The sequence below is a fragment of the Protomyctophum parallelum genome (genome assembly GCF_964188405.1).
Source record: "Protomyctophum parallelum genome assembly, chromosome: 9".
Taxonomy (NCBI): Eukaryota; Metazoa; Chordata; class Actinopteri; order Myctophiformes; family Myctophidae; genus Protomyctophum; species Protomyctophum parallelum.
Genome location: NC_139706.1, coordinates 24,097,937 through 24,121,632, shown reverse-complemented (window position 1 = coordinate 24,121,632; position 23,696 = coordinate 24,097,937). Strand labels below are relative to the sequence as shown.

The 23,696-nt window shown below is 39.8% G+C and overlaps 2 protein-coding genes across 2 annotated transcripts; one reads left to right on the top strand and one right to left on the bottom strand.

Moving 5' to 3' along the window:
* Positions 1–4,408, top strand: LOC310864493 (zona pellucida-like domain-containing protein 1; the record flags this gene model as incomplete). The annotated part of the gene is made up of 10 exons (XM_083773181.1): positions 1–14; positions 1,065–1,168; positions 1,298–1,524; positions 1,762–1,946; positions 2,116–2,188; positions 2,308–2,405; positions 2,492–2,572; positions 2,689–2,860; positions 3,318–3,420; positions 4,287–4,408. 10 exons carry the CDS (start codon positions 1–3, stop codon positions 4,406–4,408), a joined length of 1,179 nt encoding a protein of 392 aa, XP_083629307.1.
* Positions 4,409–7,141: 2,733 nt separating this feature from the next.
* sytl2b (synaptotagmin-like 2b) lies at positions 7,142–23,174 on the bottom strand (the record flags this gene model as incomplete). Its single annotated transcript, XM_083773180.1, has 18 exons — positions 7,142–7,561; positions 7,886–8,091; positions 8,177–8,279; positions 9,195–9,279; positions 9,500–9,661; positions 9,778–9,880; positions 10,878–11,047; positions 11,698–11,814; positions 11,907–12,001; positions 12,137–12,193; positions 12,276–12,389; positions 14,012–16,543; positions 16,862–17,563; positions 17,901–18,009; positions 18,187–18,241; positions 20,274–20,379; positions 20,566–20,726; positions 23,074–23,174. The coding sequence occupies 18 exons, from the start codon at positions 23,172–23,174 to the stop codon at positions 7,413–7,415; spliced, it is 5,127 nt and encodes a 1,708-aa protein (XP_083629306.1). The 3' UTR covers positions 7,142–7,412.
* Between the last annotated feature and the right edge of the window lie 522 nt (positions 23,175–23,696).

Here is a 23,696-nt window from a genome sequence, read left to right as displayed (position 1 = left end):
ATGAAGGCACACAGGTGGGTTGATCTATTCATTGTATATTTTCTATATAACCTTAAAATGAATGTTTGATGTTAATTTGTAGGCCTACTAGTAAATTAGCAGATTTAAATGGAAATATTTTAATGTGCAGACATTATCTTAAATGTTGTTTGTCCCATCTCTGACTATAACAAGCCCTATGTGAAAGGTTAATTCAGACCAGCCAACTCAGGGAAGCTGGAAGTACATCCACTAAACATTCACTAAAAATATAGATATTCCACTGTTAGGTTCTTAGCTTACGTATGATTCGTGATGACAATTTTTATGTATTTGATGTATTAGCATGTTTTGTTCTTGCTCACTGTAAATCGCTCTGTATTACGAACGTTTGCTAAATGCTTAAATTGTAAATTGTAATTCAAGCATGTCTGCATGCAGTGCCATGAAAGTGATATTTCTTTCTGCAGAAGGAGGAGAGGACAATGGAGCAGCACGGACATTTTAAGCCTTTTATTAGGTGCTAGTAGGCCTATACAAAAACGAATAACGTTTCGTCTTCATCAGAGTCATCATCATGACTCTGATGAAGACTGATGAAGACTGTCGAAACGTTAGTCATTTTTGTATACTAGCACCTAAAAGAAAATGTCTGTGCTGCAGCTCCAATGCAGTCCTCTCCTCCTTCTGCATTAAGTGTCCTTGTTCCTGTGATGCACCAGACCAGCCGTTCCCAGGCTTGAGGCGCGTTGGTAGACTCCCTTTGAACTTTCTTTCTGTTAATACGTGCACAGTAATTCATGGCTCAAAATATTGACATGAACAGGAAAATATCTTTCCTTCTATTGACTAAGTTGGATGTCCTGGTAGCTTCTTATCTTGCATAACGGGTCGGGAATCGACTGTGTTTATCAATCGTTTCCACATGCTTTGTTCTGATGTAGGACATTCGATGAACAGAAATGTCAAAAGATGTTTACCAAGTGTTTTCTTCTTTTTTCTTTTTTTTTCTTTTGATCACGCCCTCATAAAAGAAGTTGGCACATGCATTGGCAACCATTGTCCTTGTGTTTTCTTTCTTGTAGGTCAATTACAATGAGGCTGGTCATTCTTGTGTACCAGCTTGGCCTAATTCTGAGGACCGAGGCCCAGTCAGAGTGCAATACACACAGTACATACAGGCCTCCAGGTTGGTACCTTCCCAATATGAATGGATACCTGTATTCTGTATGTCAAATGTCCTTGCACAAAATTCCATCATCAAATAATTATTGTTATTGATTTCTGTATTTGGAATCTTCTCTCTCATCTCACCCAGAAAATTCCGATATAACAGTGGACTGCGGCACTAAATATATGGACATGAGCATTTATCTTTGTCCAGTGTACTTTGCTCTTTACAATGAATCCTTGATGGGTCTGAATGGAGAGTACACAAGTTCCACATGCCGTGGAACTGCTGACTGGAATGCTGACCCACCCATCTTAAAATTCAAGTTCCCCATAACTGAAAGCGGTGTAGCTATCTGCGGCAATAACTTGAGGGTATTCATAATTGCTTTCATCAGCAGTGCTTGTGAAATTGAATGACAATCTGTGGATAATAATTTGCATTACAATATTTCAAATAAGCTCCACTAAAGTGGAATTATATGAATCTGTCATGAATGTGTCCATAATGTCAACCTTCCAAAAATGGAATATAAAAATAACATAGATATGTCTTAACATCTTGGAGTCCTGAGTCAATTCATGAAAGTTTTTTTCTTCTTCTTCAAACAGATATATGATACGACTGGTACTGGAATATTTTCAGATTTCTCAAGTGTGCAGTATGTTAACATCTCCGGTGTCATCAGTGCCTACGACCCCAGTCCCGGTACAATAACCTATCGGCAGCATCTCTTGTACATGTTCTCCTGCATCTACCCTATGCTGTATCTGGTGAACAATACTCAACTGGGCGTGTGAGTAATTATTGCAAAACAATCAGAAGCAATACATCCATTTTAATCCATTCAGGTGGATTGAGTTTATTTGCTAAAAGCATTCAAAATATCATGACCCTTTTATTCAACACACATCAGGTGTGAGTCAAGAACATATTGATAATATCAACTCCTTTTCATTCAACAGTTCGGGTGTGAATCTGGCTGTGAAGGACAATAATGGTAGTTTCATCAGCACCCTGGGTATAGAGCTCTACAGTGTAAGTAGACTGCTCTTTCACATTTTCTATCATGACTTCACTGACTGTGGTGCGAATAGTGTTCTTAACACAGCACTAAAACAATTATTTCATAAAGTTCTTACTTTTCTACAAAACAGGACTCTGGATATTCTGTGCCACTTAACGTGCCGGCGTCTGGGCTCAATCTGAAGACCAAGATTTATGTGGGAATTCACGCAGCGAATCTTACAGACAGGTAGAAATGGCGGCGTTACATTTAATCTTCATATTACTAAAGTGTCAAGCATGATTCTTAACAGATCTTTTTGTACTTGTATGAAGGTTCAATGTGCTGCTAGACAGATGTTATGCAACCACAAGTCCTTTACCCTCAAACAGCACATCCTATGACCTTTTTGTCGGGTAAGTCTCTATCAGACATGCAATGTGTGAGCCATGAAAAGACATACTTATTAGAGAACCGTGTGCTTCTTGCCACTCCCAACACACAATGACTCACATGTTTTCTCCCGTCCAAGGTGCAACCGGGATGGACAAACAAAGGTGGAGCTTAATGGGTTGGCTCAGAACGCACACTTCTCATTTGAGGCCTTTAGATTCGTAGAACACAAGCACATGACTATTTCTACTTTCTACCTACACTGTATCACCAGACTGTGTGAAGTGGACAAATGTGCCAATCTGCTGCCTGTGAGTAACAGCAATACCCCAATAATCTCACATTTCATAATGCACATCTGTTGTGTAAACCAGTCTTTCCAAATAATGCATTTTAAAGCAGAGGTTAAAGCTGACATTATTCAAACAATGCAAATTTATAAGTCTGGTCCACAACAAGCACAACAACCATTTTTATGGGTCATGAGTAAATATCCCTTTTTGTTAACAAAAACAAACAAAACAAACATAAATAAATACAAAAATGACATGCACAAAATAGGGACACCAGGTTGTACTCAGCACAGTACAACAGCACTCATGCTTTGATTGTCAACTAGGTGGAAAAATTATAAAAGTATGCACAACAGCATTGATCATGGTATTACTACATTTCGGCAAAATTGGCCACATTCATAATTTGTGACTTTATGCATTTTGCCGTATTTATTGCAAAGATGTCAATAAGAATTTATGCCCCTGTAACCAGGACTGTGGACCCAGTTCCAGGAAGAAAAGGAATGTCAATGCAGAGCCAGAGTCTGACAACACAGCGATACTTAATTCTCCTCCCATCATGGTGAACAATGACGGTATGACCATCATTAAATTGTGTTAATTAATTATCGAGATGTTTTCGATCATAATCTCAATGGAACTTCATTTATAACAATATTTTGGTTCCATGCATTTTTCAACAGCTTCAAAAGCTGGTTTACCTGATCGTGCAAGTAAGTCTACATTGTGTGTGTGTGAGTGTGTGTGTGTGTGTGTGTGTGTGTGTGTGTGTGTGTGTGTGTGTGTGTGTGTTCTAATTTATCATTAGGCTGCTTTTAGCTTAAGAAATTGACTTCCATTTCAGAGCTCTCATTAAAAATACATTTAAACAAGGCTTGCCATAGCAACAAATTAGTGGTTGTAAGGTCTTGGCCAAGTAAAACATATTCCTCTGGCTCATTTCTATTTTGTTTAGTTTTTTTATGTTTTTTTGCTTGTGGCTTTCACCTTTATTTTATATTTTTTATGGAGGGACAGACAGTAGGCTGACAGGAAATGGGGAGAGAGATGGGGGAAGACATGCAAGCGGGATCTGGAGTCCAGGCCGACTGCCAGACTGGATTACCAGCCAAGGTGCCTGGACCGCTGAGCCACGGCCCAGGCTTATTTTGTTTAGTTTTATCGGAAAACCATAGTCGGACATTTGGTGATGATGAATATTATTCATGGAGAAAGGAAGGCAGTCCGCACACTGTTTCTCAGCTCCCAAGTAACTTTATTAGACTGAAGCAACAACGTTTCGATATTATTCAATCATTTAAAAAAGGATGACATAGCAGTTTTAAAATACCTGACAGTTATCTTTTCCAACTGTAATTTGTGTTCACATATAATAATATCTCAAAGTACAACGACTTTGTCCAAATTCCTCACGTCTCTTTCCTTATCTCTGCTCTTCCAGGTTCCAAATCCCAGAAGAATAGCACACTGGTGGGTGTGACTGTTTCCGTTGCCATCCTGGCTGTTATCTTTGTCTCCTTTATTGCCTTCCTCCTGCACAGAAAGAGAAAGAACAAGGCTTAACCACTTAAGCCCTTTGTACAACGTTGTTGTACAAAAGATAGCAGATCTACAAGGTCCCATCGCAGCGCGTCATGACCTTGTAGATCTGCTATTCTCAGATTTAGAGTAGAGTGAAATCAGGAGAGCCGCTAATATAGCCCTGGGGCACTCCAGTCAGCTAAGTATACAGGGTAAAAGTGGTTAAAGATCAGAGACCATTGTCACCATTCTTCTCTCTGCCCAACTCCAAGGGAGATCCGTGACCGTAACAACACTCACTCCGTCATATTTATATATAAATGTCAGTTTGGAGAACAACATTGTTAGAATTGTCATACTGAAACAAGCTGAGAATCACACGTATACATTTCACAAAGGCAACACTGTAACAAGGCAGTAGACATGTAGGCTGACTCTATAAACACAAAATATAGATTAATAACATGGAGTTATGTACAGAATCTGTACATTATTGTATTATAAATGAATCATAGAAATATGTTTTGTAACAGTTCTTTGTTGACATCATATTAAAGTATTTAACTAATGATTTTATTCTTTGTAATCAGTTGAGACTTACCATGTTATTTAGACAGATCTCAAGGAGGAGTGGGATGAAATCTGCAGAAATTCAACAAAAATGTCTAAAGATACCAGAATCAAATTGATTCAATTTAAAATTCTCAACCGCTTCTATTGGACACCCTCACGGTTGCACAGACTGGGTCTTAAGGACACAGCTGAGTGCTGGAAGTGCAAGGATCCATCTTCGGTGGGCACCCTGGTTCACGCTTTGTGGGACTGTCCTGTAATTGACAGTTATTGGAAACAAATTCATAATTGTATCTTAGAAATGACAACAGTTGATTTTCCGTTCTGCCCTAGGCTTTACATACTGGGTGACCTTAAAGCAGGTTGCTCACTGTGATTATGTAGATTTCATCCTCACGGCTATCATGATTGGTAGACAGGTGCTGATGAGGGGTTGGAAAGCGTCAGGGAGTCCCTCGTTTCATGACTGGTTTGTGGAGTTAGGTAAGGTTGCAGCATACGAAGAAATGGCATATAGGAGGTCCGACAGACTGGACAAATATATCCGTAAATGGGGAGGATACATAATGCATATTGCTGTCAGAGATCCCATTGTGGTGTGAGCGCAACGTCCCTTTCTCTCTTGTTTTCCTTGAATACAGTGTAAAGTAATATTACCCAGGTGCAATGGCATTTCTTTTTCCCTTTCTTTTTTTTATTATTAATTTGTTTTATTATTGTATTGTATTGTATTCTGTATTGTTTTTCTGTTAAGATTTCGTTGTGTAATGTATTTAATATTTTCTTGTCTAGTTTTGTTTCATTTGTTGTCTTAATTGTTTGTGTGACTAAACTGAAAAAGCAATAAAAATTTTGAATCATAAAAAAAATAAGCAGACATGGCAACACTGACTGAAGGAAGCGAAGCACACACTCTAGCTGTTGCCAGACCTGGGCAGACAGCTGTTTAAGAACCGGAAGAGACGCCTGCCAGTCAGTTTTTGGCACTCCACTGTCTGGAAGCAGTGTATACCTTGGCAGGGGAAAACTAAAGGTGGATAAAAGTATAGGAAGTGATCAGCCTGGGTGTTTGGCGGTGGTTTGTAAAATAGACCAATACTAAAACAGAATCAAAAATTGATAAACCACACAGTAGTGGGACCAGAAATGTTGAGATCTGAAGAAGAAAAGTTTGGTCAAGGAACATTTCTGAGGGTTTAGCTCTGAATCAAGTCGTTGGATAAAGGGGAACCTTCTGTGAGCTCCTGACTTGAAGGTTCTCTTTTTGAGCAATGCAAAGACTTTATGGATTACTTTATTTTTTGAAAATAGAAGATCTACATATCAAATGTTTAAACTTTATAAACTTTATGCTATATACACACACACACAGTTTCCTTTGCTATCACAAAATAAAAGCCTGGGTACCGTGGCTACCTTTGCTATGACATATATAATTTTAGTCTTAGACAAACATTTGGGAAAAGCAGGTTAGTGTCATTCAGTGAAAATAGCAGATCAACAAGCTCACAAAGCAACACATTGTAAGCGTTTAGATTAGCTTTGAGTGTATAGATTGAGTTCTAAGCTTATGATTTAAGGGGTTAATATTTGACAAACCCCCCCCCCCCCCCCTTCAAATAGGTGATAATGTAAGGACATTCAAATATCTGACAATGTATAAAGTCACCATGTTGTATAAACATGTTTTTAGAACACTATTTTGTACATGGCTGGTGTCTGCCTGACAGCAGACATATGTAATCTTGTTCACCTAATGACATCCCCAAAATAGGGATCTTGGAGAGTTGCTATTTTCACTATTAAACAGGGCTTTAAGTCATTGATTCATAATGTATTTTTGTAAGTTTGGGTCACAGGGAGACATTTATATTTTCGAGCTGAAACATTTGGGAACCCCTGAATTACAGGAATCGTCAGAGACCAATACATCCTTCAGTTTCACCTTGAATGCATTTTATTCCTCCAAGAAATCCAAGAAAACTGTTCCTCAAAGCATCTTTGAATTACATTTGTGGTTAATATAAAACATTGTGCATTACAGTATGTACTAGTACTACTGGAAATGATGTCATGTGTGATTTTGACTGTAAATTGTAAGTCATTATTGGTACTGTCAAAGTAATTATTGTCAGTTTATTCACAGATGCAAGCTCCTTAGATATAAGTACACTGTAAAAGTACAGTGTTCATTTAAATCTCAGAGCGTACAAATATAACATTTGCACAGATTAATATGAACACTCAGGATTTTACAGTGTATATTACAGTATAAGCCAGTACCGTGTTCAAGTAAAGCTAAATAGAGGGTGTTTGAAGTGACAATATGTGCTTAGGTAGATGAAGATATTTTGTGTTTCTTTTTTTAACGTATTTAAGTATAAAATAGAACACATCTGATTATGCAGCTATTAACACAAAATATGTTTTTAAATATATCGTATTTGAAATGCAGCAGGTGTTCAGTCATAACTTATTTCAGTGCAGTTTTGGCAGGGGTCAGCATTCTTAAGGGGAGCACGTCCTCCACCCATTCATTGGGGGAAGCCATCACTCGCTCCCACAACGCCAGCTCATATGTAGTTGAATCCATCCAATCCACAACTGCTCCATAACTTCTGCCTACAGAGGGCGACAGATCCACATACAAACTTTTGAAAACATGTGATTATAACTACATGAACCCTGGCGTCTTTATTTTGGGCATGTCTGTCATACTACGTGAACATTAGGCAAAAATAGGCGACTAGTTGGTGAAAATAGCTGATCTACGAGCTCATAAATCGGCTATTTCTGGTGAAGAGGCTTGGTGCAGAGGGACAAAAGGAGGGATAAAGACAAGTAGAGACCCATAGGGAACCCTGGCCAACAAAATACACTGTATAGGGTTTAAATGATAGAAAGTATGAAAATACAGCACAGTAGAGTATACAACTCTAGCAGTACCTGTACCAAGCCCCAGTCTCATGCCTCCTAGCAGGTTGCTGGCCAGTCTGTCTCGGTCCCAGACAGTTAGCTCCACACAAGCTTCAGTCAAGTCCTCCTGCCTGATGCCATCATACACCATCGTATGGTTGAATATTGGATCCACTGTTCTCCGCAGCACACGAGTCTTCTGGCGGCTCTTCCTGCTCGTGTCTGGCAGCACAAAGCTTAAAAACAAAACAACAGATCTGTTAACGTCGTACAATATACACAATCACCTCAAATGATTCGCAGTGGATGTTTTGTGCATACCATTTAATATATGGGTCAATGGTGGCTCTGTTGAGCGGCAGATTCTTGCATGCTTTCACCCATATGTGAATCTCACCAGTGTTAGGGCCATCCTTAGCTGCGCCTGCCCAACAGAAATGGCAGACAAATAATGAAATGTAATGGACAAGCTCTATTGCCTCTTGATGTCATAGTAAATGCGACCTGCTGTCACAGTTAAGCCCGTATGGAGATCCCTGATGTCATCAATATTGGCCAGCAACTCTACATCTGACCTCAATCCTCAAACTCTTAGATCTCCATATATGGATATATGTCAGAACCTGTTCTGACATTCTGTTGATCCTTCCCCATCCATCCTTCCTCTTCGATGTCTCCCTTTTGACTTATACCTGTCCATTCAAATTTCAAACTCTAGAAGGGCCTGGCCCAAAGTAATTAGTGCAGCCACGCCCGGCAGCCGGCGAAAACTAGAGTTCTCAACAGGCCCACCTGTCCATTCAAACTCTAGACGGGCCTGCCCCAAAGTTATTAGTGCAGCCACGCCCGGCAGCCCGTGCAAACTAGAGTTCTCAACAGGCCCGAAAATTAAGTCCCGGCACTACCTAGGCCCTCATCAAACCCTGTACACTCAAGAGAATGTCCCCGCTACCACCCTTATATCTCCATATACTGTATGGAGCTGACCACATTCCATATGTTGAAATGACCTCATCAAACCTTGTACACTCAAGACATGCTCCTTATATGGCCAGTGCAGAATTCATTCCATGTTGATCTGACCCCCCCATGCCAAAGCGCCAACGCTCGCCCAGCAGTCTTCCGTCAACGAGGCGGATCGCTTCTCGCCCTTACTGGTATAATATTGGTATAAAGGTATTAAGGTACACTCAATAACTAGGCTCTTTTAGTTGTTGTTGCTGGGGTATTTGTCACTACTCACTTTACATTTGCACATGTATGAAACCTCTCTTCTGCATTTACTTCCTAACTACTTTGGGAGCAGTAGGTGGGGGTGAGAGTGAGATTGAATACCGACCGTCACTATGGGGGATCTGGGGCAGGAAACGGATGGCTAGTCTCATCTCTCCTCTGTCATCAGAAGGCCCAACACTGGAGCTGGACTGAAGAGGTTGAGAGTATTTCACATACATATAGTACATTCAAAGACATCATACTGCGTACAGCCGTGTGTGTGTGTGTGTGTGTGTGTGTGTGTGTGTGTGTGTGTGTGTGTGTGTGTGTGTGTGTGTGTGTGTGTGTGTGTGTGTGTGTGTGTGTGTGTGTGTGTGTGTGTGTGTGTGTGTGTGTGTGTGTGTGTGCTTGCGTGTGTTGTATTCTTACCCTGGCTTTCAGGGCTAAGTAGTTCATCTGGGTGTGGTCAAAGTCCCACTTGGACAAGTCCACATCGACCTCACCTAGGAAGCTGTTCTTGCCAAATGTGTCATTATGCCAAACTGACAGAATGAGAGTCTGGGTTCTGAGATACTCCATGCGAACGCGATACTGGTGAGACAAAAGAGAGATTATTTTAATTGGCTTAATTGTTGGTCAGACTGAATATTAATATATTGGAAGATGTCTGTACAATCTCAACTCTGATTATGTTTAAGGATTCTTACTCTGAGGATCTCATTAAATGTTGGACTTTGTGTTTTCTTTCTCACAGATGTTTTCCGCTTTCCTAGATTAGCATTGTCAGGAACAAGGTAACTTTTAACATACCTGCAAAGGGTGACAAAATAAACAAAGTATAAACTATAAAGGTTCTATGTCAAAGTGAACCACCAGAGATCAAGATCCGTAGTAGTCATGTATCTGTTAATCAGTATCCACAAAAAATGGACAGCAAAGAAGCTGAGGACAACACACACTCTTCACACCCAATACAGGCTAATGCTGAGGGCATACGGACTTTCATAGTTATATTATAGTGAACTGGGTATCTACAGTATGTATCTATACTATTGTGAGTGTATGTTCTTTTTAACCACTGCACAAAAGTTCCCCCAAGGAAAATAAAGTACTTTGAAGTTGAATCCATATAGTCACAATCTGCTTGACTTAGCTTTGAAAGTCTAATAAATGTTTAAACACTTTCCACCTGGCATCCCTATTTTGGGCATGTCATTAGAGGTGAAAATGATCGCCTCTAACATTTTCAAATAATGATAAAAAAAAAGAAAAGCGATATTATACTTTGTTAATCGGGTTCCCCCAGAGGTCTATACGTGGATCCATATCTCTTAACCAACATAGCCAATCTACAAGCTCACAATGTGTTGCATTATGTTAATTTTGGTAATTGTTTGCCTATTTTCACAGAATGTTTGTTTATTATGACATGCACATAATAGGGATGCTAGAGTAACGCCAGGGATTTGAATCCGGGTCTCCCGCGTGGAAAGCCAACATCTTAACCACTAAGCCAAAGGGATATCCCTGTGACTTTGACGTCCTCCCACAGGGAAACACGATCCGGGTCACGGCAAAAATAAAACGCCCAGGATTTTAACCCTGCCCGGGAGACCAGGGTTTGAATCCCGGGTGTTACACTATAGGCTTTACTGTAAGTGGTTAAGTGGTTAAACATTCTTCTGAGAAATCAACAGTAAAAATCAGTGCTAGCTAAGTAGGTTAGTACATCAAAGGAATTTGGGGGTTTCCTCTAAAATGCCTGCCATTGGTCTCCCATGTGATTCGAAAACAGTAGGCTACTCACGGATCCGAGCGGCCCCTCTTTGGGTCTACAGCAGCCAAGTCTCTGCACTGAGCCACAAAAATATGGAACTCTCTGAGTTTCTGCACATAGTTGATAGAGAACTGGATGTTGCCCTGGACCTCCACACTTCCATAGTCACCACTGTACATGGTCATCACACTGCCACTAAGCTAGGAGCACAAACCCACACAGAGAAGCAAGTACATATTTAAAATTATTAATGTCTGCAACACACATACCCCACAGTTACACATTCTGAAATCTGTTTGTAAAAAAACAAATCACACCCGTGTGAAGTGAGGGGCGCTTTTATCATCGTACATCATCATGACGTAACATATTCTATTTGCTCAGACACATTCTCCATTCATTGTCAATGGGAATTTAATGTTTGTGTAAGACGAAAATCTACACTAATAGCTGAATATAGGAGGGGCTAGCTCCCTTCAAAAACACAAAATCAAAGGATTCCGAGATCCACATGTAAACGGTTTTGCTCCACTGTGTCGGACTTCATGTAGCCTGTAACGTCAGTAATTTTTAATGTCAGTCCTCTATCTATGACATTCGTATAGCCTATATCTATGACATGAAACTCGTAACTAATTTGGGCAACGTTTTTGGGACTTTGGTAATTTTTCTGATGGTGTCAAATGGTTTCTCATATGAAATGTGGAGGCCATAATGTATGTCTGACAACATCTAACCGTGGTCAACAATAACTTATGTAGGGTTTAAGTGGTTAAATTGTCAGTGAAGCTGTGGAAATTGTCAGTTATGATTGAATGGAAGCAGAAATGCAAGTGGGGGGTGAACTTACAGAGAAGGAAGATGCCATGCCAGAGGAGTTGCTGAGGTTAGTCATAGATCTTCCTGTCTTCTGCCTGTGTCCATGGTAACTGTCCTCAGACGTGGAGTCCGGTTCTGTTCCATCAACCTGGAAGACAGACAATGGCTACAGAATGCTCTGTGCAACAACGATACAAATCCAGCTTTTAGACAGAGGATCAAAAGGGTGCAAGGCTTTACCTCCGTCTGATGAAAGGACGGAACCGATTTGCTCATCTTCTTCAGGTGTTCAGGGTCCGAAAATAAGGATGAAGATGGCGAGGGGATAGACGACACTGAGCAGTGATTGCGTGAAAAGGAAAAGAGAGTGGCATTTATTTATAGTGCAAAAGGCTTGATGGATTTGATTACCAAAATGTTCTCAATGTAAAAACAACGACCAAAAAACAACGAAAAGAAAAACCTCTAACCAATGCCATCACTACTGCGTCTCGAGTCAACAATAGGATCTTGTCTTCTCTCTTGGCCTGTGGATAATAATTGCAGTTTATATGATGATAAACATTCAAATTGACCCTGTTATTTGGGAGATGCTGAAATAATGCTCACAAGGTGTTAACGAGGCAGTGATGTCCTCCAGACTTTTAGCCACATTTTTGGGCCGTGCCTCTGCCCTCCTCAGAGCTCTCCTTACAGGGTTTTGGTCCTCATCATCATTTTCACCTGAGTTAGTGGAAAATCATATGGCAACACATCACATCACATTAGTTCTGCAAATAATTATTGATTCACGCATCAGTTATTGAGTCTATTAAATGTTCTATAAAAAGTTTTGTTAATCTGACCAGCAGCAAAAAAAAAGAAATAAACAAAGAAACAGTGTTTCATTTGATAATTATATGAAACAGGGAAAAGCAATGTTAGCATGAAGCTGTAACTATAAACTGTTTGGTTTTTTGAAAAATAACAACCAATTTAAAAATATATATACGTTCTGTCGATCAAATACAGTGAACACCATCTTCTGGGAGGTCATCTATTTTGTAGGCGTTACAAAACAGGGTAAAAGAAAAGAGTGTAGATTCTACTCTCTCCTCCTTGATGCAGTTTCTTTTGGGATTGACAGTACAGTAAGTACCTGATACTGGAAGTGAGAAGGGCAGAATGAATGTCCTATCCATCCATGAAACTCCTATCCATAGGTGTGGAAGCCAATTACAAAAGAACATTCATTGTCTACCCAGGCCTTTGTCCACTCCACACCCCAGACAGTTTTTAAGTTGCTTGATTCAGTATTAAGATATTTGATATTCATTTTATCACACGTCCCCTTCCTATTCAAACCCATTGTAACTACAAACTCTATTTAAACACCCGTCCTTGGTTCAGGTGACTAATATACTACTGACCTCCTAATACGTGAGGGGGCCATGTTTTCTCAATAACCTTTTTCATTTATTTTTAATAATTCTTTGGGAAAATGAAAAAAACTTGAATTAATAAATAAAATTAATGAAAAAGTCATAGAAAAAAACAGTATGTAGGACGGGTGTTTTAGATTAATCTATCGTGGTTAATATGGAGTTTGAAGTTACAGTGGGTTTGTTTAGGAAGTGTCTGATAAAATTAATTTCAAATTTCTAAATACTAAATCGAGCAACTTAAAAACGATCTGGGGTGCTCCTAAAAGCCTGAGTACACGATGAAATGACCCCCCCCCCCCTTATGTAAGAACATACTTATGAAAGCAACCAACTGTGCTACCACAGAGCAGCTGGTGATCTAGTTCTACTTTATTATATCCATGCAAATACTAATATGAACTGTAAAGGCCATGGCCAGTGGTGTCAATAAAGACCACAACTGACTGTCCAGCCCACTAAATAAACAAGGGCAACTGATCTGCAAGCTCACAGTATTTGAAGAGATATCCTTCTGTCAACATCATACAACTGCATATGTTCAGCATAACTTTACAGCGAGAGTTTGGGCTCTTAAACTCATACCACAAGACTTGTTAAAATGTGTACTTTTCATTGTTGGCAATGTTCTGTAATTCAATTTGGACATCATAACAAAGGTGATTCCAGAAAGATGTTGGGCATCGATTTAACAACATTTGCTAAATAGATTATATCCTTAGAGCATCCTTCTGGAATCACCTTTGTTTTTAACATTTCATGTTAAATGTTATGTTTCATATTATTTTCAATCATTAATTGAACGGTCCAAGATTGTACCAATAGTAATACTGTAGCAATGTTTGTGTGGATTTTCACAATAATTTGGAGGACATGGCTTTCGAGGCAGCAATGGTAAAGAACATTTTGAACTTTGGTGCTCACGGTTAGAACTGTTCCTTGAAGACCAGGTGTCTGATGCGCTGCTTATGGATGAATCCCGTCCAGTGTCTGAACCGCTGTTTCTACACAGGGGGCGTGGTGAGGTTTTGCTAGCTCTCCTGCTGCCATAACGCTCCTCTGAACTCACTGGGGTGCTGGACCTCATCGGCACAGTTGAGTCAAGGTCATATGCAGGTTTGCCCTCTGAGCCTTGTTCCTTTGCTGCTGGCGCCAAGGAGGTGTGGACACTGGTCTTCTCTGTCATACCCAAGTAATGGCGATAGTCTCTGGGAACAAACGCTCGTGCACGCGGGGTGAGAGATTCAGAATCCTCTGATGGTCTCCGGTCAGCACTCTGCCTCCTTTTCTGAGTCCTATCAGCACTCTGCCTTCTATCCTGATACTGGACAGGGGAGGCTTCCTGCTTCTTTTTAAGCAGTCCCGGTGAGGGTTCTTCGTTATCTTCACTGACATTCAAAGCATACATACTAGTGGCATGGCACAAAGAACCTCCACGGCCGCTCGAATGGTCTCTCTTGGCCTTAGGAGAGCGAGTCTCTTTTCCGACATTGCTTAGTAGTTTCGGTGGCTTTTCCTCTCTAGTAGAGTCCTTGGAGCCCCTCCTAGCATGAGACGGGCTTGATTTGTTGTCATTTCCTGTTCCTGACACAGACCCAAACTGTCTATCATGTGGGGACTTTTGAGTCTGGGAATGTGAAGATGATTTCATGACAGCCGATCTAGTACTGGTTTTCTCTGCTTGGACCGGGGTGGGTTTATAAAGCTCAGGGTCGGCACACTGCTTTAACCCCACGGCTACAGTTTCACCATCTATTTGATCTTTCTTTTTGGGTTTGTCAAATGACCCTTTGCCATTAGATTTGGCCTCACCCCAAAACTCACGGAGATTTTTAAACTGCACACGGTTCACACCTACACGCCTATTTTCTTCATCATCACTACTTGAATCATTTCCAATTGACCGCAAGTCATATGCAGACTTGGTGAATCTATTATTTAGTTTTCCTAGGTTTGTACAGCGGGTGGCTTTACCATCCCCTGACACTTTAGATAAACCAGTGTAATTCACAGGCTTGTTCCTCTCCTGTTCCCAGAAAGCTTTGAGCTGCTTTATTTTTTCTGCTGTGCTCTCCTGACGCTGGGTGCTGTGTCTCTGTGAATGGGGGCTGGTACTTTTGTCTTTACTGATGGTGTCATCCTGTTTTTTAGGAGATATGCATGACTGCACATTTCTCTCTTCATTATCCTTCCTCTTTACATCTTCACTTGATCTTCTCTGCATTTGCGTTTTGGTGGTAAATTGTATATCATTCCCACTCCTCCGGCCCAAATACGGGCTGTGCCTGTACTGGTAGAGTTTCTCGGTGTCCGGGCTGCCTCTTGCATGGAGGTCTGCGTCAATCAAGTCTTCGTGCTGTGGGGTTGTTATGGATGAAGAAGATCTGATGGGCAGAGGGCTGGCTGTAGCTTGGGGGAGAGATTCAGGTTGTGGACTTGGAGAGTACCTTTCAGACTCAGGGCTGAGTCTCGATACAAACTGCATCTTTGGATGAGAGCTGGATCTGGTCAGAGAGTCCAGAGACATGATCTCTGTGTCTGAACCTCTCCTGTCAACTATTTGGGCATTATCTGGTAATGACATATAGTCAGTATTGCACTTTACGTCATCTTTCCATTGAGTTCTAGGACTCTGATCATTTCCCATGAAGCCAGGTGATGTGTGTGTGACTGCTGTGTATTCGGTCTGCTGGTTTGGAGTTATATTTAATTGAACATTTTCACTGCTGCCCTTGTCTTTCTGTTGACTGAGTGGTTGTAGTTCTTTTTCCTGTATGTCCTTGACATTGAATGCATCCTTTTCATGTTTTCCCTTTCCACCATATAGGCCAAGGGCAGAAAACATGTCAGAAGTAAGACATTTATTTTCATTCTCTTCTTTTTCTCTGTCCTTCTCTGTCGTAGGGAGCCTAGGTTTCTGCCCTTTATCACTGTTCGTGTTTGACCTACTAATGAGTATCTTAGGACCGGTGTTTTCCTTCTCCCAGAATGACTTTAGGTGAGAGATTTTTGGAGCTTGGCTTTCATCTTCATTCTCTTTCACTTCCTGTGACCTGCTACACTTCCTCGCCTCTTCATGCATTTCTGTCATCTCCTGAATGTCCATTCTATCCGTTGCTCTTAACTTTATAGGTTCTATACTATCTTTACCATCTTGATGTGCTCTCTTCATCTCTGGAGCTTCCCTCTTTCTATCTCTATTTCTATTTTTATAGATATCCATATCTTTTGTTAGAGAATCCTCAACATTTCTGTCAATATTGACTATAGCTTGGTGCCCGCCCTCTTTATCAATGCTATCAGTGCTGCGGCTGAACCACTCCAGGACCTTGGCGATGGAGTCTTCCTCCTCCCCAGAAGGATTGGGGGCGTGGAGCAATAAATTAGGATTAGATTTTGTGCGTGTGTGCAGAGCTGGTTTATCAATGAAGTTCAGATCATAACATATTGGCTCATCTGAAAAAGAAAGAATAGAAAGAAAAATAAATTAACCCATTTTGACCTGAGATCAGATTCTAAAAACGTCTTCTACATCCTGACAGTTTTCTGAAAAAGCTATGTTTCTATGTCAGTCGTTCTTCGATTTTTCAAAAATAGCAGACCTACAAGCTCGTAGCGCGACACTCGGTGGTGCGCTATGAGCTTGTAGATCTGCTATTTTTCAAAATGGGTTAAGAGAACAGCAGTGTTTGTCTAATTAGAGAGCTTTTCAGTTGCTGTAACAAATTTACTTTCGAATGTGTATAGTTGCATCAAACTTGTTGTAGAACTTACCTCCAATGCTTTGAGTAAAACTGAGATCCCCCTGTCTCATTACGGCTTCCACTTTGCCAGTTTTCATCCTCTCTGCATCTTGAATCGTACTGGTAGACAATGAGTCAGCCTGTGTCTCTCCATGGTCTCTTTGAGTCATATGTTTGTCATCACACCTATCTGGAGTGCAGGGTCTATCAGTGGGCCTGTTGTTTTTGTTTCTTTCAGCTGGAGGTGAAGAGTCTTTTATTGAAGATCTATCAGAGGAATGTGCAGTTTCCCTGTCTCTTACTATAGAGACAGTAGGTCTATCCATCTGTAGGTCAGTGTGAAGGGAAACCTGAGCTGCGTCACAATGTGGCTGTTGAGAGATCACATCTGCAGTTTCCAGTGCCTGCTCAGAAGTAGCAACGTCGTTTGACTTGCTAGTGGTTGATTTCTGTGATTCTTCTCCCATGCCTTCTAGGCTAGGTCGTTTAGAACTGCCATTTGAGACGCAACGAAGCCTTCTTCTTGGGGCAGGAAGAATGACCGTGGGCCCTGGCTGAGATCCTAGCCCAGAGCTGTCACTTTGCACGCTGGGAGTGCTGGAACGTCTGGAGACAAAGGTTCTCTTCTTGGGAACAGGCTTGAATCCTACAGAGGAGCAATCTGAGGTAGTGGAGCCCCCTGACATTTGACTGGCCTGACCAGCTGTGTGATTCTTCAGAGGAGCTATATGATCTGAGGAAAGACAGTTAGAAAAACGAATATTAAACTTCAAATAGTTGAAACAACAACAACAAACAACTCATTGGTCTGCCCTAGACAACAAACATGTCTCTAGAAAAGAAAAGAAAAGAAAAGAAAAGAAAAGAAAAGAAAAGAAAAGAAAAGAAAAGAAAAGAAAAGAAAAGAAAAGAAAAGAAAAGGGAACACTGCGACTGAAGCACTGGGTTTTGCCATGATGTTGGTGACCATAATTTGTTCCTACCAGGCCACCACATTCTTTAAAATGTATCCATGGCTTTTCCTCAGCTTTATTACTGTATTTATTTCTGTTTAAGAAGATGATTCAAACCTGTTTCGGATGACTTTCTAACTTCACTGTTTCCATTGATGTGCATCTCATCTGCCCTCGCAGGTGCCTCAAGAATAATGGAAGCACGGTTGAAAGGATTGTGCCTGGTCTTAAAGAAAAACAAAACACCAGTGAAAACACCAGTAAATATCGTATTACTTATACCTACATACCTACATACATTATATATCATAAATGTCATGTTATACTGTAGTTATAATAAGACATTATAACAGCAAAAAAAAATCAATAACGCAATCTATTTCTATTTCACACATATACTTACCCTTGCTGGAGAGCGCACTGCTGAATTTAATGCATCCATTTCTGCATCTAAAGTGCTAGAAAAATAAGATGGATTCAATTGAATAGTTGGCATTCAATATACCTGTAAAAAGGTCAAATAAATCGATATCCTTTTGATGAAGATTTTTTTAGGAAGTGTATGATGTATTCTCTGCAAATACCTGAGTGAGCACCTTACTTGCTATGTTTCGCTCAACGTTAATGAACTCCCTCATCTGCTAACCTGTCTGTGCAGATAGTCAAATGTACTTGTCCGAAGGACAAGTACATTTGACGTTAATGTCAAGCCCCGGCAGGCTGCTATAAAAAAGAAACAGTCCATAAATCCCTCTATAGTAAACCTCCCACAGCTGGCATCTTTCTGCTGTATAGTCGAACAAATAACAGAATCAACATTCCATATTGTTAGTTTCATATAGTTTTCGCATACAAAAGCAATTATTGATATAAAACAATAATGATCATTAATTAATCATTAACTGATACATTTCTGCTGTTTTGCTTGATTGATTCGGAGTGCAGACACTTCAGAAGACTTGCCAGGTACTGTAAAAGTAATGTGTTCAATGTGTCTCATGCACATGTACAAGCTCATATTTAAATAACTTTAAAGTAATTGGTTTTCTGATATCTAATATTTGACTGCTCAATATTTGACTTGAAAAATAAATGAAAGAAGTTTGCATAAGATTTTCATTAGTGGTTAGGGTGCCCACCACATGAGCTCGAATACCTGACTGATACCTAAACTGATTGATTTGATTCCCTAATGGCCGCCAGACCAATTGCTGTATGTCACTACCCTACAGTCTCTTTCTGTGCTTCCTGTCTCTCTCAACTGTACCTATCAAATAAAGGCCCACTAAATAACTTAAGGGAATAAAAATAAATCCTAGGAAAATGTTCATTATTTAAAATGTCATCTTATCAAAGCTCTCTGGAAATAAAATGTTCTGTTTCCTTTATCTAATCTTAAAAACATGTCACAGTTCACATCCCAGTGATATTTAAAAGTAATTTGATATTACAGCTTCAGAGCCACATCACAGAGGCTATAAGTGTAATTTTTTGTGATTTCATGATGGATCACGTCACATCACGTCAGAATTCTTCCATGAATTCATAGCTCTGTGATGCCAGATCCTGGAACAGTAGCCAACAGTAGGCTATAAAGCATATCTCATGCCAGCACCACCTTTGTTGACTCAAGTTGGGTCACAAGACACCCCCTACACACACACACACATGCATGCACGCACGCACGCACGCGCGCGCATGCGCCCACACACACACACACACACACACACAAACACACACACACAGACGTACATACATATAGCAAAGCACAAAAGAGCTGTTCAAATATTATGGATTCTATTATGTTGGGTGAGTTAAGGGCAGTCCATACTCTCTCCGACCACCGAACTTTTCGTCGGAAAGCTCCAGTACAACTACAACATGACGTCATTTGCAACTTCTGAAATGCATTTCTCAGAATTTTTGTTCTGAAAGCTGCACTCCCAGATGTTGTGACTCTCCGAATTCTACTTCGGAGAAAAAATTAAAGTCTGATCTTTCCAACGAAAAGTTCGGTGGTCGGACTGCCCTTTATTCAGTGAATCACTCATATTGAATTGCTGCTCTTATACATAGCTTCAAGAAATATAGACAAGGAAGAGATGCTTGTCAATAATATTCATTTACTGTTTTGAGTTCCAAAAACGATAATGATAATGGAGTTATAATATATTTGTTTTAGATAGATGCACCTTCTTCTTTTATGATCAACACAAATCAAGACTTTGATCCATGCAAAATGACAGATACTATAATGTATGTATGTATGTATGTATGTATGTATGTATGTATGTATGTATGTATGTATGTATGTATGTATGTATGTATGTATGTATGTATGTATGTATGTATGTATGTATGTATGTATGTATTTGGTTAAAATGGGTAGGGTTTAAAAAAGGGAGGAAATGAATGAATGAATGAATGGAAGGATAGATGACTGAATCACTAAATGAAGAATGGGTAAATTATTAAATGAGGAACACGTACCTCATCTCCTGGGACTGTGCTGGCTCCAACTGCCTGGCAGGTTTGGGTGGAGGGACACTGTCTCTATCACTGAGTGTCTTAGGTGTTTCAAGTTTAAGAGACTCATCTGCATCAGTAAGGTGAAAAAACAACATTCAGTCCAAACCACATCATTAATTTGGCTTAGCAGACTCTTTGACGTGATATATGTGTTTAGGTGTTATAATCAAGCTTATTATTTGTGTAACACATGTGGATACTGAGTTGTCATTGTGTCTTTCTATAGTGCATTTAGTCAAAAATATCAACACACCCAAAGGACCTGATTTCCACTTCATGGAAGCCAATATGATTTCTGAACCATGAATCTTGTCCATGTGTCGACGAGACTTGGCCTCATAAAACCACTCTCCCGTCAGGTACTTGAGACTGGACTCTGGCTGTGAGCCCGTGCTCGTTACTTTCTGTAGTTTCCTGGTGATAAAACATTAAACATGAATCAAGAAATGTTCCCAGACAATCATTAAGCCAATAGCATTTCCGTTTCATAGCAATACACTATGTCAAATAGCTACACAGTACAGGGTGTACAAATGGAAACGAATGCCCTATCGCAGTAAATGCCAGGGACAAAAGATAGGCTACATTCCAAGTTATTGTAGTTATCCAAACCGTGGAGACTGGTGCACAATAAGAGTAAGACACTTGTCAAAAAAGAAAAACAAACAATAGAGACATTTTATTCAGGCTACATGGAACAGAGTATCTGACACCATTTTAATTCATGACTTTGAATGGTGATGCTCTCACATTATCAGGTGAAAGATAAATCCCAAGGCAGACACAAAAGGCCTTAACACTTGATACCTGTGCCAGCAACAAATCTTATACAAATATAATGTCTTCATGGAATAAAGAACGGATGGAGCATTCATGGACCACATTCCATATTGAGTGTCTTTGAAGAAGCATTTGATTTGGATGAAAGAACACATAATAATAATAATAATAATAATAATAATAATAATAATAATAATAATAATAATAATAATAATAATAATAATAATAATAATAATAATAAATGTAATAATAATAATAATAACCAGAGGGGATGTTACCAGTCTGTCTATCTTATTTTAACCAACACTTTCTCCCCAGTAAGGCTTCATCAGCTTCCTGATGAAGCCCTATGGCCTACGGCCCTTCTCTAGCCCTACTAGTAGGCTACTCAGGCTTAAAATAAAAAGACGGGAGAGCGGTAAATTGTGGGTGGACATTCCCCCTTTCTTTACAGTTTATTTAACCAGTTAACTTAAAATATTTTAAATGTAACATTCCACATGATTGTTCAGCATGGAATGTGCACACAAATTCCAGTGAAAGAATTTCACTGGATTTAATGAAATTTAATGAAAATCATGTGCTTTGAAATGATGTCCTTTTGAGGGGAAACGGTGGTCATGTGAAAAAGGGGAGCACATTATTGCACACTATTGGCTTAATCCTTTTACACTGACTAAGCTGAGTATAAACAGGCCTGGACCTCAATTAATTCTGTCTCCAACTGGTGTCCAATTCCATGACCATTACATTCTCAATGAATTGCATTGGTTCATTTTGTGGGTTGTTATCAAATCTAGAGTTTTGCAAATAAAACATAATGCCTCTTTAGTAAAGTTTTCCTTTACCATGCAGTAAGCCTAAAATCTCGAGCCAATTAACACTCCATTCCATGGTTTATTGACAGCATGTGACATGGACCAAATTGCTCTGTCCATTCACGACAACATTTGACATACAAATATATATTATTACTCATTTACAATAATGACCTTTCTCTCATCTTTATATTCTTAATTTAAAGTATGGTTCTATGGTCTCTGTAGAGATCCACCTCATGTCTGTAAACAGATGTCATTTGGTTGGCCTCCCTCAACTGTTCAAATTAGATAGACTGGAGAATTATGTCATTCCTTTGGCAATTACATTACTTTAGCAGTAAAAGTGAGTTAAGGTTAGAGCTGTAACATTGAACAACATTGTAGAGAAATGTCAGACTAGTGGTCCAATAGTGAGTCCAAGATTAGCAAATATTGTAGCAATTGTATGTCACTATCTGTACATGGCATGAACATATCTTGATATACCGTATCATCAAGTGAGGTGTATCTCTTTGTTGAGCCTAAGGGCTTCTATTCCTGTCCAATAGACCAGCATGATCCTCTCTCATGTGTGGAGTTAAACTTGGTTGTAATTGAATTGCCCTTCTCCTCACACTGAGGCCTCTCAGTGAGGCATCCTATGTCCTTATCCGGGCCGGCCAAACTGTTATTATATTATTCTATTATGGGCAGACAAACATCACCCTCACCAGCTTGTTTACTGTCCTATAATGGATTATTGTCACACACAGACTGAGGGGGAATAGTTCAGACCTCATAGGAATAAATGTATGGATGGATATAACATGTTTGAAATGTTCTTGATATTCGTGTGAGGTGGTGAGTCAAGGCCTATTCATAGTCTGGATTTTCGGTGGTGAGGTGACCACCGGAGCTGTAATAACATGGAGCGGTGGTGAGTAAAAACAGAGAGAAGGGTTGTGGAGAGTGGTGGTTTGCTCTTCAGCTCGCAGCTCAGTGACGTCATGTTGTAGTTCGGTGGTCACCTCACCCCGAAGATATTAGACTATGAATAACGCTTAAAAGACAACCCCCCCCCCCCCCCCCCTCCGAGCACGCACGCACACCCACACAAGATGCATGCTCCGTTTTAATGACCCATGTTTACACTACTAGAGTTAAACATATAACATTTTTACCCGATTCTCTCCTCCTCCGCCTTCTTCAGCTCTCCATCTCTCTTCAGTACCGTCATTATCATCTCCTGCTCCTCCTCGGTGAGGTGGCTCAGGTCAAGCATGATGCCTCCTCTTCTTTATCTAAACAGACAGGTCACATTGTCAAATCGCCTTTCATAAACGCCTTTCATAATGCCAAAGAAGAGGAATTCATTCATGATTTTGGTTACAAAACTGGTTATAAAACTGGAAATAGAAATTATACACAATATACAGGCATACACACTTTATTAAATTAAAAAGGCCTACTTATTTTCTACTGAGTGACATGGCCTAAATGAAAATATATATATTAGATTTGAAATCCTATCCAATTCCACCAGGTATCCAACACCAACTTAGCCCTCAAAATAATGACGAGTAACGAGTTACTATAGTTACATATTACTGTAATATTATTACTTTTCCCAGTAACGAGTAAAGTAAGTTATTATTCTGCCAAAACAGTAATATTATTACTATTTACTTTGTAAAAATAGCACATATTACATATTACTTTTTTTGTTTTTGTTTTGTTGGCTGCCGTTTGAAAACATTTAATTTAAAAGGTAGAGAGAGTAATATGTAATATTATCAACAGGCTG